The 16088-nt window shown below is 55.7% G+C and overlaps 1 protein-coding gene across 3 annotated transcripts; it reads left to right on the forward strand.

The window, feature by feature from the left end:
• Window positions 1-449: 449 nt before the first annotated feature.
• Window positions 450-10600, forward strand: FES (FES proto-oncogene, tyrosine kinase). Of its 3 annotated transcripts, none has more exons than XM_036278017.1 (19): window positions 450-558; window positions 1062-1280; window positions 1472-1645; window positions 3356-3452; window positions 3552-3735; window positions 5026-5163; window positions 5239-5358; window positions 5442-5564; window positions 5673-5859; window positions 5976-6059; window positions 6574-6783; window positions 7098-7220; window positions 7550-7603; window positions 8177-8295; window positions 8589-8683; window positions 9029-9152; window positions 9397-9554; window positions 9678-9800; window positions 10241-10600. In XM_036278017.1, the coding sequence occupies exons 2-19, from the start codon at window positions 1071-1073 to the stop codon at window positions 10381-10383; spliced, it is 2466 nt and encodes an 821-aa protein (XP_036133910.1). In that variant the 5' UTR covers window positions 450-558; window positions 1062-1070; the 3' UTR covers window positions 10384-10600. The 3 variants fall into 3 exon arrangements, with proteins under 3 accessions (XP_036133910.1, XP_036133909.1, XP_036133908.1); XM_036278016.1 differs by having other exon boundaries at window positions 452-562; XM_036278015.1 differs by having other exon boundaries at window positions 452-554.
• Window positions 10601-16088: the final 5488 nt, after the last annotated feature.

The following is a 16088-nucleotide window of genomic DNA, read 5'->3' on the forward strand; positions in this document are numbered from 1 at the left end:
ACTGGTCCATTAGGACCAGTGCCTGAGAAGCAGGCCTCTCCTAGGTAGATTTACTTGGACATTTTATTTAAATGGAACCTGGCACCTAAGTGCTCCTTGGGAAACCCTGGGGTGGGGAGGACCTGGACTATGTTCTCTTTTAATCTTCTGGGGTCACTGGGCTGCTGCTAGGACTGCCCATCCACCAGTGAACCCCCGGGCTCAGGGGCCGAGCGGGTCTGCAGCCTCTCCCTGTGCCGGCCCCTCCGAGGCACCCTGGGGCGGCTCCTCATCCCCACCCCAGGCCCTGGGGATTGCTGGCCCAAGCTGCCCTCCGCAGGGCCATTCTTCCTGGCCCCTCCTCCCTTCCGTTTCCGTGGCCATGTAGCTGGGGCTGGGCAGGGGGGCCGGCAGGCATGGGGGCTACCGCCCGCCCCTTCCCCTCGGCGGCCCGCCCCAGGGCCTCAGCCAACTGAAACTGCTGCGGGAGGAGGAAGCTCAGAATCAGGAACTGGCCAGTTGGCTGGGCCTGAGTCGGTCCTCTGCACCCCCTGGAGCAGCTGCCCAAGCCGAGAGTGAGTGAGTGAGTCGGAACTCCTGCCCAAGGCCCAGGAGGCAGAGGGTGGTGGGTGATGGTGGCTGGGGAGCAGGGGCTGGGGCTCAGCAGGGGGACGCGGGACACAGGACCGGGTGGGGTAGGGGTGGCTGAAATAGTAGGGCCCAGGCTGTGGCTACCTGGGGCGCCAGCCCGGGCAGGCTTGGCCCCGCCAGGAGTCCTGGGTGCATGTGCTCCTGGGTGCTACGTGGAAGGACCCAAGGAGCAGACTCCTCCCAGTGGCCCTGTTCCAGGACTGGGAAGGGAACCCCCGGTGCTAGGCCTTGGCCTGGGACACAGGAAACAGCGAGTCAGTCCCAGGCCAGGTGGCGTTTTGTACCTGTGGCTGCATTTCAGCAGGACAGGCCCCCACCTCCCACCTGTCTGCATCTTCTCCTGGTCCTCAGCCCCCTCCCTGCCCTACTTACTCCTCCATCTCCAGCAGCTGCCTCACCCCACCAATGGCCTTTCCTTTCTCTGTCCCCAGGACAGTACTATGGGCTTCTCGTCAGAGCTGTGCAGCTCCCAGGGCCATGGGGCAGTGCAGCAGATGCAGGAGGCCGAGCTCCGGCTGCTGGAGGGCATGAGAAAATGGATGGCCCAGCGGGTCAAGAGCGACCGGGAATATGCCGGGCTGCTGCACCACATGTCCCTGCAGGACAGCGGGGCCCAGAGCCGGGGCAGCTCTGACAGCCCCATTAGCCAGGTGGGGTTCACTGGGACCTTGGGCCTCCTCACCCACTTCCCACCCTCGTCCTTGAATTCCTGTGGGTTCCAGGGTTATCTGCCTGCCCCTTCCTTTCCCAGAGTCCCCTGGGGAGAATTAGAGATCGGGCAGTCCCAGGCTCAGGAGCCACTGTTGCCTCTCTCTGTCTCATGTTCCTTCCCACGCTGTAGTCCTGGGCAGAGATCACCAACCAGACCGAGGGACTGAGCCGGTTGCTGAGGCAGCATGCAGAAGATCTGAACTCTGGGCCCCTGAGCAAGCTGAGCCTGCTTATTGGGGTTCGTCAGCAGCTGCGCAAGACCTACAGTGAACAGTGGCAGCAGCTGCAGCAGGAGCTCACCAAGGTGGGTGGGCGTCTTGGGGCCTCACCTGGTCATTTCCGCCTTCACTTGAAACTAAAAGGGCCGGTTTTGCACAAGCGCTCCTAGATTCATAGGGAGGTGGAAGTCCGGACCGAAGGCCTGCCCCCTGCAGCTTCCTTTCCCGCCTTGTTTGCTTGCTCACCAGTCTTGGGCCGGCCTACAACAGGGCCTCCCTGTGCATTTTCTGTCACCCTATTGTGTGTCTGGGCAAAGAGCTTGGAGTACCAGGACGAGTGGTCTAGCCATTGCCTGGGGAGCACAGGATCTATGACTCACCTCCTGCAGGGCACCAGCTGGCTCTGTCTGTCCTTGGCCTCGGTGGGCTCCTCCCAGGGCCCCAGAGATATCGCAGGCAGCAGTTTGGTCCCCAACACCGAGGTTAAAGATGGGGCTGTGAAGATGGCTTGCCTGCACTTGGGTCCGGCCCACTTCCTCGGTCTGTTTATCTCCGAGCTACTGGAGCTATTTATCTGGGTGCTTCAGGCTTCTGATTCAGAGATTTCAACTGGTGTACCGCAAAAAGTGTTAAGACATGCAGTACCTGACTGTTCAGTCAAGGTCAATCACCTCTTTTCCCTTAGACTGTATAAAAAAAAAAAATGACAACAGCCAACACAACAATAGCCGTCCAGTGTGAACGCCCTGTCTTGAACCATGACTATATAGGTCATATAACAGAATTGCATCTCATTGTTCACATTACATAATAAAGTTGTGTCTAGTTAATTCTTGGTACCAGAAATCCTTATATACAAGTACAGGCCCCTGATTTTTTAAAAAGACACTTTGGAGCAAAAAGGGTAGGTAGTTACTGTTACTTGTTATTTTGTAAGGCAATCAAAGTGAACACGTTTTGGGGAGCCAGATTGGCCAAAAATGTATTTTTTGGGTGTGCCACAGAATTTTAGTAATTAGTTCATGTGTGCCATGAGACGAAAAAGATTGAAAATCGCTGTTCCAATTCAATGGGCTGGTCGGCCCCCCTGCACCACCCTCTTTCACCAGCGCAAAACCCGGCCTTGCCACGGACCCACAGCGGCCCCTGGTGGCCAGTGTCGGCCTGCTCCTCTCTCGGAAGCTTTTCTAAAAACAGGAAGGGCCTGTGGTTATAGGTACTTTGGCCCACAGCAACACCCATTTGTTCTCACATTACCCATGGCTACTATAGAGCTACAGTGGCAGAGCTGAGTAATTGCAGCAGAGACTGTATGGCCGATATCCCCAAAAGGTATACCTGCTGGCCCTTGAAGAAAAAGGCTCATCCGGCCTATACATTGAGCTCAGTTACAGATGGGGAAACAGGTTCAGAGGAGGGGGCTGGAGCTAGCCCTAAAGCATCCCAGTACCTAAACAGGGGAACTGGGATGAGAACTCTGGCCATCTATTGTTCCTGCCACGGGGAACATCATTCGTAGGACTCAGTGCAACATGAAAATGGGGTGCGGGTGGGGCTTGTCAAAAAATCATTGAGAATTTCATGATGGCATCAGCACAGCATTTAACCAAGCATGGAGCCCTTCTAAGTGTGGAGCTCTGTGTACTCACCTACCCGGTCCCCAGGGGCTTGTCATCAACGCAGCTCCTCTGACCCTAGCCTCGGCAGCAGAGATCTGCAGGCCCTGCCTGGAGGGTGGATGTGGACGTACTGCCCTGGGGACCTGCTGACCCCTACGGCCTCTTCTCTCTCCCCAGACCCACATCCAGGACATTGAGAAGCTGAAGAGCCAGTACCGAGCCCTGGCACGGGACAGTGCCCAGGCCAGGCGCAAATACCAGGAGGCGAGCAAAGGTGGGTGGCTTCCCTCTGACCTGTCCACAGGTGCCCCGGGTGTGGGGGCTGCCCAGGCCTCTGTGCTGTCACCCACACTCCCTTCCCTTAACCTGGCAGACAAGGACCGCGACAGGGCTAAGGACAAGTACGTGCGCAGCCTGTGGAAGCTCTTTGCTCATCACAACCGCTACGTGCTCGGCGTACGGGCAGCTCAGCTGCACCACCAGCACCACCACCAGCTCATGCTGCCCGGCCTGCTCCATTCACTGCAGGACCTGCACCAGGAGATGGCATGCATCCTGTGAGCCCACCCCCCACCCCGTCAGAGCCCCGTCACCCTGCCACCACGCCCAGACGCAGGGTCAGAAAAGTCAGTTCTATAGAAGTGATGGTCGCGGAATCATGAGAACGGGCCCTGGGCCGAGGATTGGAGCCAAGTTATATCTGAATTACATTATTCCAGGGCCCCGTACTGCAGTGCTTTATTATATTTACTGAGCACTATTCTAGGCTCTGGGATACATCAGAGAAAAACAGACAAAAATATCTGTTCTCTAAGGTTGTTCGTGTCAGGGGACAGAGAAAAGAAAGTCAGCAAGTAAAATAAAAAAAAGCATGTTAGGAATAATAAGTGCTGTGGAGAAAAATAAAACAAGAAAGGGGGATTGGAAGGCAGCCTTAAACAGAGTGGTCTGTCTGGTCCGCAGGCCGACACTCTAACTGCTGAGCCAAACCGGCTAGGGGGAACAGAGTGGTCTGAAAAAGCCTCAAGAATTACAGGGATGAATCAGGAGATGTTGGGAGAAAGGCCATTTCAGAAAGAGAGAACAGCAGGTGCAAAGACCCTGAGGTGGGAGAATATCTGAAGTCAGGGAAAAGCAAGAAGGCCTGCGTAGCCTGTGCAGAGTCAGGGAAGGGTGGAGTCAGACATGAGGCTGGAGGAGTTCAGGTTTGGGGTCCGCTGGATTGTAGAGGGTCCAGCGGGCCGCTGTAAGGACTTCGGCTGTGCTGAGACTAGACATCAGGAAGCAAGAACAGAGGCAAGGGAGACCAGATAGGAGGCAGCTACAGTAATCCAGATCACCCATTTGGACCCAGGGAAGGGAGAAGCAGTCCGGTCCTGAATGTATTTTGAAAGTGGAGCCAGTGGGATTTCCTAATGGACTGGAATGTGAAATAGAGGAGTCAGGGATGACTCCAAGGATTCCACCTGAGCAACCAGGAACATCCAGTTGCCGTTGGCTTCTGCGGAGAAGGCTATGGGAGAAATGGGTTCAGGAGACAAGGAGCTCGTTTTTCAAGGAGTGGAGTTTGGTGTCCAACGGGGTGTTTTGAGTATGTAGATGGATGCTTGAGACGGTGGCTCTGGGAAGGTTTTAACCAGCACTTCTTGTGTAACGGGTACTGTGCACAATCTCACTGGACTCTCAGCGTAAGAGAGGCCCATTCACACCACAGGAAGTGAGGATCAGGAGACCATCAGTAATCTGCCCGTGGTCATTTGGCTGGTACATGATAAGGTGGGGGCTCAGCTCCACAGCTGACTCCCAGGCCTGAGGCCCTGCTGACCAGGGGTCCTGTCTGGTGGTAGGAAGGAAATCCTGCAGGAATACCTGGAGATCAGCAGCCTGGTGCAGGATGAGGTGGTGGCAATTCACCAGGAGATGGCTGCCGCCGCTGCCCGCATCCAGCCTGAGGCCGAGTACCTCGGCTTCCTGCGACAGTATGGGTAAGCCCCTCCTTGCCCCCGTCTGGGTGCCGGAGCTGCTGACCTGCTCTCTGACGGGGCGCTGTCTCTCCACAGGTCCACACCCGATGTCCCACCCTGCGTCACCTTTGATGAGTCGCTGCTTGAGGAGGGTGAAGCCCTGGAGCCGGGGGAGCTGCAGCTGAATGAGCTGACGGTGGAGAGCGTGCAGCACACGTGGGTGTGGGTGGCGAGGTCGGGTGGGCTTGCAGGGTGCATCGGAGGGGCCGGTTCTGACGGTGCCCTTCCTTCTGGCACAGGCTAACTTCAGTGACAGATGACCTAGCCGTGGCCACCCAGACGGTGTTCAGCCGGCAGGAGGCGGTCAATCAGCTGCAGCGTGAGCTCCGGAATGAGGAGCAGAACATCCACCCCCGGCAGCGGTGAGGGGGTCCCACCTATAGCAGCCTCCCACCCGCCCTCCCTACTGCTGGCCGCGAGCTGCGGGCTGAGCCGCCCTCTCTCCCCCACTCTCACCTGCCTGCCTGCAGGGTTTACCTGCTGGGCAAGAGGCAGGCATTGCAGGAAGAGCTTCAGGGGCTGCAGGTGGCGCTGTGCAGCCAGGCCAAGCTGCAGGCCCAGCAGGAGCTGCTGCAGGCCAAGCTGGAGTGGCTGGGCCCTGGCGAGCCCCCACCAGTGCCTCTGCTGCAGGATGACCGCCACTCCACATCGTCCTCGGTGAGCACCCCACCGCCCACGGGGCCACCCTGCCGGCCAGCCCAGGCTGTGCTCCTCATTTTCACCCTCCCCCTCCCCAAGCCTGGCCACCCGCTGACGTCTGTCCCTGGCCTCAGGAGCCGGAGCGGGAAGGGGGAAGGACACCCACCCTGGAGATCCTTAAGAGCCACATCTCAGGAATCTTTCGCCCCAAGTTCTCGGTGAGTGAAGCCCGGTTGGCCTGCACCTCTGCCCCTCTCCAAGGGGTGGGCCAGCGCAGCGGTGCCAGAGATGTACCCCTAATTCCCTTCCACCATGGTGTTGGGTTAGTCACTGGGTTGCCCTAGTAGAAAGAAGGCTCTGCCCAGGCTGCTTTTAGTGGGTGTCCAGGCACAGGTGTCCTCAGATCCTGCTACCCCGCACATCCCCTCCCTCTGCCACCACATGTGCTGAAGGGACCTGTAGCCTTGGTTACCCCACAGTTCTTCCTGCTCTGGGCGTGGTGGAGGGGCTATGGCCTGGCGTGGGCTTCCCTCCCAGCTGCCTGGAGGAGCCTGGGCCATTCTCCACAGCTGTCTCTGAGGGCCCGTGGGCGGCGGTACCAGCTTCTTGGGAGGTTCGAGAGGACTGTGGGGCATGTGAGACAGAGACCCCATTGACTCCAAGCTGGTTCGGTGGCCTCCCCTAACCAGCTGGCTGAGCGACCCCCCTCACTCCTCCTCTGCTCCTCCCCAGCTCCCCCCACCCCTGCAGCTCGTGCCTGAGGTGCAGAAGCCCCTTCATGAGCAGCTGTGGTACCACGGGGCCATCCCACGGGCGGAGGTGGCTGAGCTGCTGACACAGTCCGGGGACTTCCTGGTGCGGGAGAGCCAGGGCAAGCAGGAGTACGTGCTGTCGGTACTTTGGGATGGGCTGCCCAGGCACTTCATCATCCAGTCCGCCGATGTGAGTGTGGCCTGGGCCCAGCCCTCCCCGCCTCCAGGTGCCCCGCTGGGGAGGGTGGGAAGGCTTCCCCTGGCGCAGCTGCCTGGGCCACCAAGACCACCCGGTTCCTGCAACAAAATAGGCCTAAGCCTTCAGGGGGGTTCTCCCCGCAGGAAGGGAGCGGGCGTGTTGGGTGCCACCAGGTTATACCTCCCTGCAGTGTCTCTGCCTCTCCTCCCGGGCAGACCCTTTCTCCCTGCTGCTCCCCCCACCTCCCAGGGCTCAGGCCCCCTCAGCAGTGAGGGCCGCTAACTCCAGGTCCCCCTGCCCTGCAGAACATGTACCGACTGGAAGGCGACAGTTTTCCCAGCATTCCCCTGCTCATCGACCACCTGCTGCGCTCCCAGCAGCCCCTCACCAAGAAGAGTGGTATTGTCCTGAACAGGGCCGTGCCCAAGGTAAGCCTGCACTCCGACAGCCCACCCCGCCCCGGGCAGGCCTTGGGGAGCCTGGGTTCGGGCCCAGAGAATCAGGGCCGCTGCCTGCTAGATTGGGAATGTCAGGTCCGCTCCTATTCCACAGGCTGGCGCTCACTCAGTTAGGGCTCCTGCCTGGTCCCCGGAGTCACCTGAGTATGATCCTGATACAGTCCAACCCCCATTTAACAAACGGAGGCACCAAGAAATGAAAGGCGTCGTCTTGGTGGGGGATGTATGTTTATTTTGTTCAGTGCCCAGTACACCTTCCTTTCACTCATTTTTCACTCCCGCCACCATCCCTTCCCCAGGACAAGTGGGCGCTGAATCACGAGGACCTGGTATTGGGTGAGCAGATTGGGCGGGTGAGTTGAGTGTCCAGTCAGCCTCCTGGCTGCCTGCGTTTTCTCTCACCCAGCACCGCTTCCTTCCAGACCATCACCCGAGTCATACCGAGGCCCACCGAGAGCCCCTCTGCCTCCCTGCCTCAGTCTAGCCCCCAGCTTGTACCCGACTCCCCTCCTGGCCACCACGATACACCATCCTGCAGGAAATGGGCGGGGGACTTCCTGTCACTGGCGCCCCCACCCCATCCCACAGAGCCCCTGCCTCCCCGGGGAGCTCCCGGAGGAGATCACTGTTTGTGTGAGCTGTGAAACACCTGCTTAGGACAGCCGGTCTCCTAAAATCACAAGGCTTCTCCCACCCAAGGGAAAGAGGCTTTTGCATTTTCCATGTCATGTCTCTTAGCGAACGTGGCAAGTCAGAGGTGACAGTCCCCGCCTGTTCTGTGTGTACTTGCTCAAATCCCCAGCCAGGGGTAAACTAGACAGCCGGGCAGAGCACTGAGCGAACGTCGGGGGGACAAGGAGGGCTGTCCCCCGAGAGGAGAGGACCGTGGTCCAGGGAGGACGGGTAGGAACCCAGCACCGTTTCAGGGGAACTTTGGCGAAGTGTTCAGTGGGCGCCTCCGTGTGGACAACACCCTGGTGGCAGTGAAATCCTGTCGAGAGACGCTCCCACCTGACCTCAAGGCCAAGTTTCTGCAGGAAGCAAGGTGGGTGATGAAATAATGGTCACTGTAGTGACCCAAACACGGGGTTTCTCTGTGCATGGACCATGTAGAGAGCTTGACTTTTGTAGTGTCATGTAATCCTCACAGACCGCGCCCCGCGCCCCCCAGGACAGAGGGGTCAAGGCTCAGTGACCTGCCTGAGGTCACACATCCAGGCCTTGTGGCCTCAGGGGCCAAGCTGGTCTCTTCTGTTGCCCTTTTCTTTCCTCCCTGGGGTTCCCTGGGGATCCCTGGGGCTGGGGAGGGATGTGTACCTAGTCAGCAGTGCCCTCCAGGATCCTGAAACAGTACAGCCACCCCAACATCGTGCGTCTCATCGGCGTCTGCACCCAGAAACAGCCCATCTACATCGTCATGGAGCTTGTGCAGGGTAAGCCCAGGGGCTGCTCCCCCGGGGTGGGGACCTCAGCCCTGCTGGGTCAGCCCCTCTACAGAAAGTTCAACAAGCCCTGGCCGGTTTGGCTCAGCGGTTAGAGCGTCGACCTGTGGTCCAGAGAGACCCGGGTTCGGTTCCTGCTAAGGGCACGTACCTCGGTTGCAGTTTGTCCCCGGCCCTGGTTGGTCGTGCGGGTGGCAACCACTCGATGTGTCCCTTTCACGTCGATGTTTCTCTCTCTCTGTTCCTCTCTCTCCCTCCCACAACAAAACATGGAAAAATGTCCTCGGGTGAGGCTCAAAACAAAACAAAACCCCAGAAAGTTCAACAAATCCCCAGGGGGTGACTTCCTGACCTTCCTGCGGACGGAGGGAGCCCGCCTGCGGATGAAGACTCTGCTGCAGATGGTGGGGGATGCAGCTGCGGGCATGGAGTACCTGGAGAGCAAGGGCTGCATCCACCGGTGAGCAAGGAGCACCCTCGTGCAGCCCAGCACCCCTGTACCCCCGCCCAGGCTCCAGCTGCACTGTCACCCAACGCCCCTCACCAGCAGGTCCAGCTCGGACACTGGGGTTCGTCTCTCCCATGACTCCCAGGACACAGGGAGCAGCCTTTGTTCGTGGGTGTGTCTGGGGGTGCCCAGGTCAGGCAGGTGACAGGTGCTGCGTGGACAGTGGCTGAGGGAGCCCCTTTTCTGCTTCACCCAGGGACCTGGCCGCTCGGAATTGTCTGGTCACGGAGAAAAACGTCCTGAAGATCAGTGACTTCGGAATGTCCCGGGAGGAAGAGGACGGCATCTATGCTGCCTCGGGGGGCCTCAGGCAAGTCCCCGTGAAGTGGACCGCACCCGAGGCTCTTAACTATGGTGAGCTAATGACATTGAGGCTTCAGGTGCCAACCTGGGCCTTGTCCGCTTTGGGCTGCGAGCCCCAGGCTGGGCGCCCCTCGCTGGACGCGGCGGCCCTCATGCCCCCTCGCCGCCTTGCAGGGCGCTACTCCTCCGAGAGCGATGTGTGGAGCTTCGGCATCCTGCTCTGGGAGACCTTCAGCCTGGGGGCCTCCCCCTACCCCAACCTCAGCAATCAGCAGACTCGGGAGTTCGTAGAAAAGGGTAAGGCCGCCCTGCTGCCTGACTGCAGCATCAGAGCCAAGCTTCATCCCCATGCGGCAGAGGGGCTCTTCTGGGTCCCTCGCTTTCCGTTCTTCCCTCCGGGGCAGAATAAGGACAATCAGTCCTGTAGCTGCCACTGAGTAAGCCATCCATCATTCCATTAACTGTTGTGTGCCATCTATCATTCCATTAACTCTTCACAACAGGGGAGGTGGGTGAATATGTCCCTTTTACAGAAGGAATAACTGAGGCATGCAGGGGTCATGTAACTAGTGCTCGGTCGGATTGCGATTGTGCATCCTCGGGGCTCTTGGTGAGAAAGTGGAGCCTGAAGAACAGGGCAGCTTAAGCAGTTCCCACTGCTCATGGTTTGCCCTCAGGGGCCGCAAGGGGCTCTCCGACGCCCTCCTCATGCCGGGGTGCTGTGCCTATCCTCACAGGGGGCCGCTTGCCCTGCCCCGAGCTGTGCCCCGACGCTGTGTTCAGGCTCATGGAGCAGTGCTGGGCCTACGAGCCTGGGCAGCGGCCCAGCTTCAGTGCCATCTACCAGGAGCTGCAGAGCATCCGAAAGCGGCACCGGTGAGGCTGGGCCCCCTTCTCAAGCCAGCGGCCTCCCCGGATAGAGTGTACCTCCTTCTCAGCTCCAGCTCACAATGAGGGCTGGCTCTTCACAGCTCTGGACTCCAGCCACCAGCCTCCGGGCCACCGGTGGGGATGCAGCTCCACGTCTGCTGCTCACCCACGCTCCTGTCAGGGCCTCCTCCTCCAAGCAGAAATAATAAACCACTTGTGCCCACCGAGTGCTCTTGGCATGTGCGCTCCTCTGGAGAAGTAGAGCGCCATTGGGAAGGAGGACAGGCCGTGGTCAGGGGGCAGAGCTGACGTGGTGTGAAGGGCCTGTGGGACTGTCAGTGTGACATCGAAGTCTGGAAGGCCGGACGGAAGGCTGGCACTTGAGGCCTGAACGTCATGAGCTTATACATTTTAGAGAGTAGCTGACACTACGGATGTGCACAACAATCACAGGAGATTCAGGAGGGAGGGGAGTCGGGGCAGGTTAGAGCTTCACTCAGACTGGAGTGGCCCAAGAGAGGGAAATTGCTTCTCAGGGATTTTTCTCTCTCACACAAGCTTACTGAGCAATGGTGGAGCAGACCTCTCACCTCCTCCCCTAAGTCCCCCTGAAATCTGTAAAAGTATCCGAAACTCTACCCGCAGCAACAGTGAAGGTGGAGAAGGTAAGTAGTATGAACAAACTGAAAAGCATAAACAGGAGAGACAGATAGCGCCAAAGAACAAAGCAGAACTTCGAGGCCAAATGGCCACCCCCCAAGAGTCTTTAGGAAATAGTTGACATCTGTTTTCAAAGATATAAAAGCCCTATAACTTCTTTAAACGAGAACAAACAAGTTAGAGTGTGACTAGTGACTACATGGAAATATTAAGAAGCCAAAGCATATCTCTGTTGGAAGTGGTAAAAAGCAGAACTGAAGAGCTTCTGCTTCTGGGGAGGATGTGGTAGGTCTGTGCAGGCCATCACTCTCATTGCAACAACCAGGAGGAAACAAAATGACCATCATCATTTCTGAAGGGAATTGAGAGTGTTGGAATAGCTAAGGACCAGATGAACTAACATTGCAAGAAGGAAAGCCCCCTCCCCCACGGGTAAACTGATGGTGGGTGGCTATTTACTTCCCTGAGACTTTGCTGATTTGGGACATCTCTGATGGTCAGAATGATCCCAAACAGAGGGATTCTACCGAGGAAAGGAGAAATGGACCATTTCTGTGCTAGAGATTAGACACAAGAGGAGCCCAAAATGCAAAGCTAGATTTCCCCATGGAACACTTGCTGAGTTCGGGACGTGCAGGCGACTGGGAAGGGGCGGGACTGGGAAGACAAGTCCCACAGCCTTGCAGTATTTGGGGGGGGTGGGGTGCAGGCTGAAACAAACAACCGGTCTCTCCCTCAAGCTATTGCCTCAAGATATCGGCCAGCTCTTGAACCTGTGTGGACCGGGAAGCTAAAGAGCTAACCCTAAAATCTCTGAAGAGCAGCTTTTGAAGGGCTGATAGGGATAGAAACTGGCCAGGCTTTCAACTCCAAATCCAAGAGGGCCACTCGTAAGGGACAAGCACAATCCAGAGGAGGACTGAGCTTTGCCAGAATTATAACTGCCCCGGCATGGCTCAGTACTTGATTACACTGGTGACTAGCAACTCTGGGGTGGGGGCAGGGGAGAGGAATGGAGTCTGAAGTCCCTATCCTTTTACACCCAATAAGCAACATGCAAACAAAAATTATAAAATGTGCAAGAAAACAAAAAAAAAAAACCCATCAACAACAAAAGAAAAATGGGGCCAACACACAAGAGAAAAACAACAGAAGCAAGCCCTCAGATGATCCAGACATTGGAGTTGGCAGACAAAGATTTAAAAATAACCACTGTTGCCCTGGCCGGTTTGGCTCAGCGGTTAGAGCATCAGCCTGCGGTCCCGAGAGACCCAGGTTCGGTTCCCGCTAAGGGCACGTACCTCGGTTGCAATTTGTCCCCAGCCCTGGTTGGTTGTGTGGGTGGCAGCCACTCGATGTGTCCCTTTCACATTGATGTTTCTCTCTCTCTTCCTCTTTCTCCCTCCTACTCTATCTGAACAAAAAAATGAAAAAATGTCCTCGGATGAGGATTAAAAAAATTTTTTTTAATTAAAAAAAATAAAAATAACCATTGTTAATATGTTAAATGGAAAAAAAGGTAGACAAAATAGATGCAAATATGGAGAATTTCAACAAGGTTGGAACCTACTTAAAAACAATGAAAGGAGCAGGTAGAACTGAAAAAATACCATCTCTGAAATTACAAACTCATTGGGTGGGTTGCATAAAAATCCATAGAATTAAAGGATAAATTTAGTTATAGAGATTAGACACATCAGAAGACAGAATTAGTGAACTTGAAAAGAGATTAATAGAAGATGTCTAAACTGATAAGCTGAAGGAGAGAGAGAGAGAAGAATAGAGAGAGAAAAAAAAAGCCAAAGACACACATAGAACTTCACTTTATGAGTAATTAAAGTTCCAGGAGAGAGAAGTTAAGACCAGAATAAACAGAAAATGACTCAAACAGCAATAAGAAAGAACAGACCACTAATTTACCAACATTAATGACTCTCTAGAAGTCAGACCTGAATGCATACTTTGGATCCCATTTTATGAAGTTCAAGAACAGGTGAAAACTAAGCTATAGAGAAGTCAAAATAGTGGTTGTATCTGAGGGGTATTGATGGAAAGGGGTGTGCGAATGTAGGGGAACAGCTCCACTAAGGTGTCCCTACCGCCCCCATGGTGTCCCTGCAGCCTTGCATGTCTCTACATGGTCCATGTGGGCAAGGCTTGAGCAGTCTGACTTGAATCTTGACAGTCTTGAGAGAATGTAGTACAATTACTCATGGAGCAAGGAGACAAGCAGCCTAGAGTGGAGCCTCCCTGTCTTGTGGGAGACTGCCAAAGGCCATTTCTCATACATCTTCCTAGTTCCAGTTGAGTTCAGGACTTCCCACTGGGCCATACATAGAGTGCAGCCACAAGCCATACAACTTCTTGTCTGCAGTTTGGAGGTGGCTCCTTATCCACAGGTGACCCACCACCATACTTACTGTCATCCTGTCATCTGATCCCTTTGGTTAAGTGTCATCCTGTGGGACTAGGGATGCAGGAAGTTGACTCCATCCTGGTCTTACTTTTTTTTTCTTATCGCCACCCGAGGACATTTTTTCATTTTTTGTTCAGATGGAATGGGAGGGAGAGAGAGAGAGAGAAATATCGACATGAAAGGGACACATCAAGTGGCTGCCACCCGCATGACCCAATCAGGGCCGGGGACAAACCACAACCGAGGTACGTGCCCTTAGTGGGAACCGAACCTGGGTCTCTCTGGACCACAGGCCAACGCTCTAACCGCTGAGCCAAACCGGCCAGGGCATGGTCTTACTTTTTGCTGCATGGATTCATTAGGGCTTATAGTCTCCTTACTGGCTGAGTCTATGGAACCGTAGTGTGGCAGGCCCACCTCGCAGCTGCATAGTGATCCTTGTGGCCCTTGAGCCACCACAGTGCACTTAGTGACTGCTTGGCCTCTTGACAGAGGGGAACCTTTTGGGGTGATAGTAATGTTCTGTGTTTTGGTCTGAGTGGTGATTATACTTGTGTATACATTTATCAAAATTTATCGAACTGTGCACTTAAGACTTGTGCCATATACCATAAGTTATATCTCAATCAAAAAAAAAAAAAAAGAACTAGCAGAGAATGAACAAGAACTTTAGAACATTGGAACATTAAGATTGTGATTGCTGCCCTGGCCGGTTTGGCTCAGAGGTTGGAGTGTTGGCTTGCGGACCGGAGAGTCCCGGGTTTGGTTCCCGCTAGGGGCACGTACAAAACAAAAACCAAAACCAAAAAAAAACAGAACAAAACAAAAAGATTGCGATTGCTACACAGCCAGTGTGGCTCCGTGGTTAAGTGTTGACCTATGCACCAAGAGGTTATCCGTTTGATTCCATGGGGACACATGCCCAGGGTGTGGCCAGATCCCCAGTGGGGGGTGTGCAGGAGGGGGCCAGTTGATGTTCTCTCTCAAGGATGTTTCTATCTTTCTCCCTCTCCCTTCCTATCTCTATAAATCAATAAAGAACCCTGGCCAGTTTGGCTCAGCAGTTAGAGCCTTGGCCCGTGAACCAGAGAGTCCCGGGTTCGGTTCTCGCTAAGGGCACATACCTCGGTTGTGGCTCGTCCCCCGCCTGGTTGAGGTTGTGGGGGTGGCAACCGGCTGATGTGTCTCTCTCACATCGATATTTCTCTCTCTGTCTTCCCCTCTCTCTCCTGCCTGCTCTATCTGAAGATAAATGCAAAAATGTCCTTGGGTGAGGATAAAATAAAAAATAAAATCGCCCTAGCCGGTTTGGCTCAGCGGTTAGATCGTCAGCCTGTGGTCCAGAGAGACCTGGGTTCGGTTCCCGCTAAGGACATGTACCTCAGTTGCAGTTTGTCCCTGGCCCTGGTTGGGTTGTGTGGGTGGCAACCACTCGATATGTCCCTTTCACTCGATGTTTCTCTCTCTCTCTCCCTCCCACTCTATCTGAACAAAATATTGAAAAATGTCCTCGGGTGAGGATTTAAAAAATAATAATAAAAATAAATAAAATCAATAAAAAAAAAAGAAAAGAAAAGATCGTGATTGCCAAAATGAACAATTCAGCAGAAGGGTTGGAAGATAAATTTCCCGGAACACAGGGCAAAACACAAAGAGACATAGCCTCTATGTCATAGAGGATGATGGATCTAGTCCAGGTCTGGCACCTCAGTGACAGGCATTCCAGTGAGTAGACAAACCTACAAGAATGTTCCTGATGGCCATCCAAGAAATGGGAGTTAAAACAATAAGACGGCATTTTAAATCTGGTTAATGGGCCAAAAAATCCTTTAAGCCATATTCAACAATTTGTACTTGAGGAAACTGGCCCAAAATTCTCTTGGGGAGCTACAGTATGCTGGGTATTATCAGACATATCAGTCCATATTTTTTTTTTTGCCCAAGTAACCTCACTGCTGCGAATTTGTCCTAAGGTAATACTTGAAAAAGAAGACAACTGTGGCATTAATGGAGATACTCCTTGCAGTAGGATTTATAATGTTTCGAAGTTACAAAAACCCAGAGGCTCCGTAGAAGGAGAATCACAAGACCGTTATGTGATACTGTCATCGTGGAGTGGCGAGCAGGAAAGGGGGGATGGCGAAGAAAGCCCTGCAGACGGGAGGCAGCACCCCGGGGAGGCAGCACCCCTGGGAGGCAGCACCCCTCGGCCCGAGAATGCAGCGGCCTCCAAGCTGAGATACCGGGGCAGAGGCTGGTGCAGCGGGGGCGGAATGCGCTCACTCCTGCTGGACTCCGTGCTCGCCCTGGGGAGAGCTGCACCCCAGGAAGTCCCGCTCTCCTGCTCCGGGTGCACAGCGCCCAGGCCCGCCGGGTCTGCGGCTGCGCACTGCGGCCGGGGCCTCCGCGCCCAGCGCTCGGGAGGCGCGAGGCCGCCCGGAGCCAGGCGGGGCCGGGGCGGCGCAGCTGTCCCCGCCCCGCACGCTGCTCGGCCGGCGGCCGCGGGAGGAGCGGCGGGCGGGCCCATCGGAGCGCGCCGGTGGCCCTGGCCCCGCGGGAGCGCGGAGCCGGGGCGACGGGTGGGCGGACGGTCGCCTTCCCTGCGCCGCTGCCCCGCGCGGGCGGCCGCCCCCGGGGAG

The sequence above is a fragment of the Molossus molossus genome, unplaced genomic scaffold (genome assembly GCF_014108415.1).
Source record: "Molossus molossus isolate mMolMol1 unplaced genomic scaffold, mMolMol1.p scaffold_m16_p_24, whole genome shotgun sequence".
In the NCBI taxonomy this organism is placed as follows: domain Eukaryota; kingdom Metazoa; phylum Chordata; class Mammalia; order Chiroptera; family Molossidae; genus Molossus; species Molossus molossus.

Bases quoted from the DNA above. Each gene is read 5' to 3' on its own strand.
- FES (XM_036278017.1), top strand. From the start codon at position 1,071: ATGGGCTTCTCGTCAGAGCTGTGCAGCTCCCAGGGCCATGGGGCAGTG. The intron at 5,565-5,672 runs GTGAGGGGGTCC...GCCTGCCTGCAG, and splicing joins AACATCCACCCCCGGCAGCG to GGTTTACCTGCTGGGCAAGA. The intron at 9,801-10,240 runs GTAAGGCCGCCC...CTATCCTCACAG, and splicing joins TCGGGAGTTCGTAGAAAAGG to GGGGCCGCTTGCCCTGCCCC.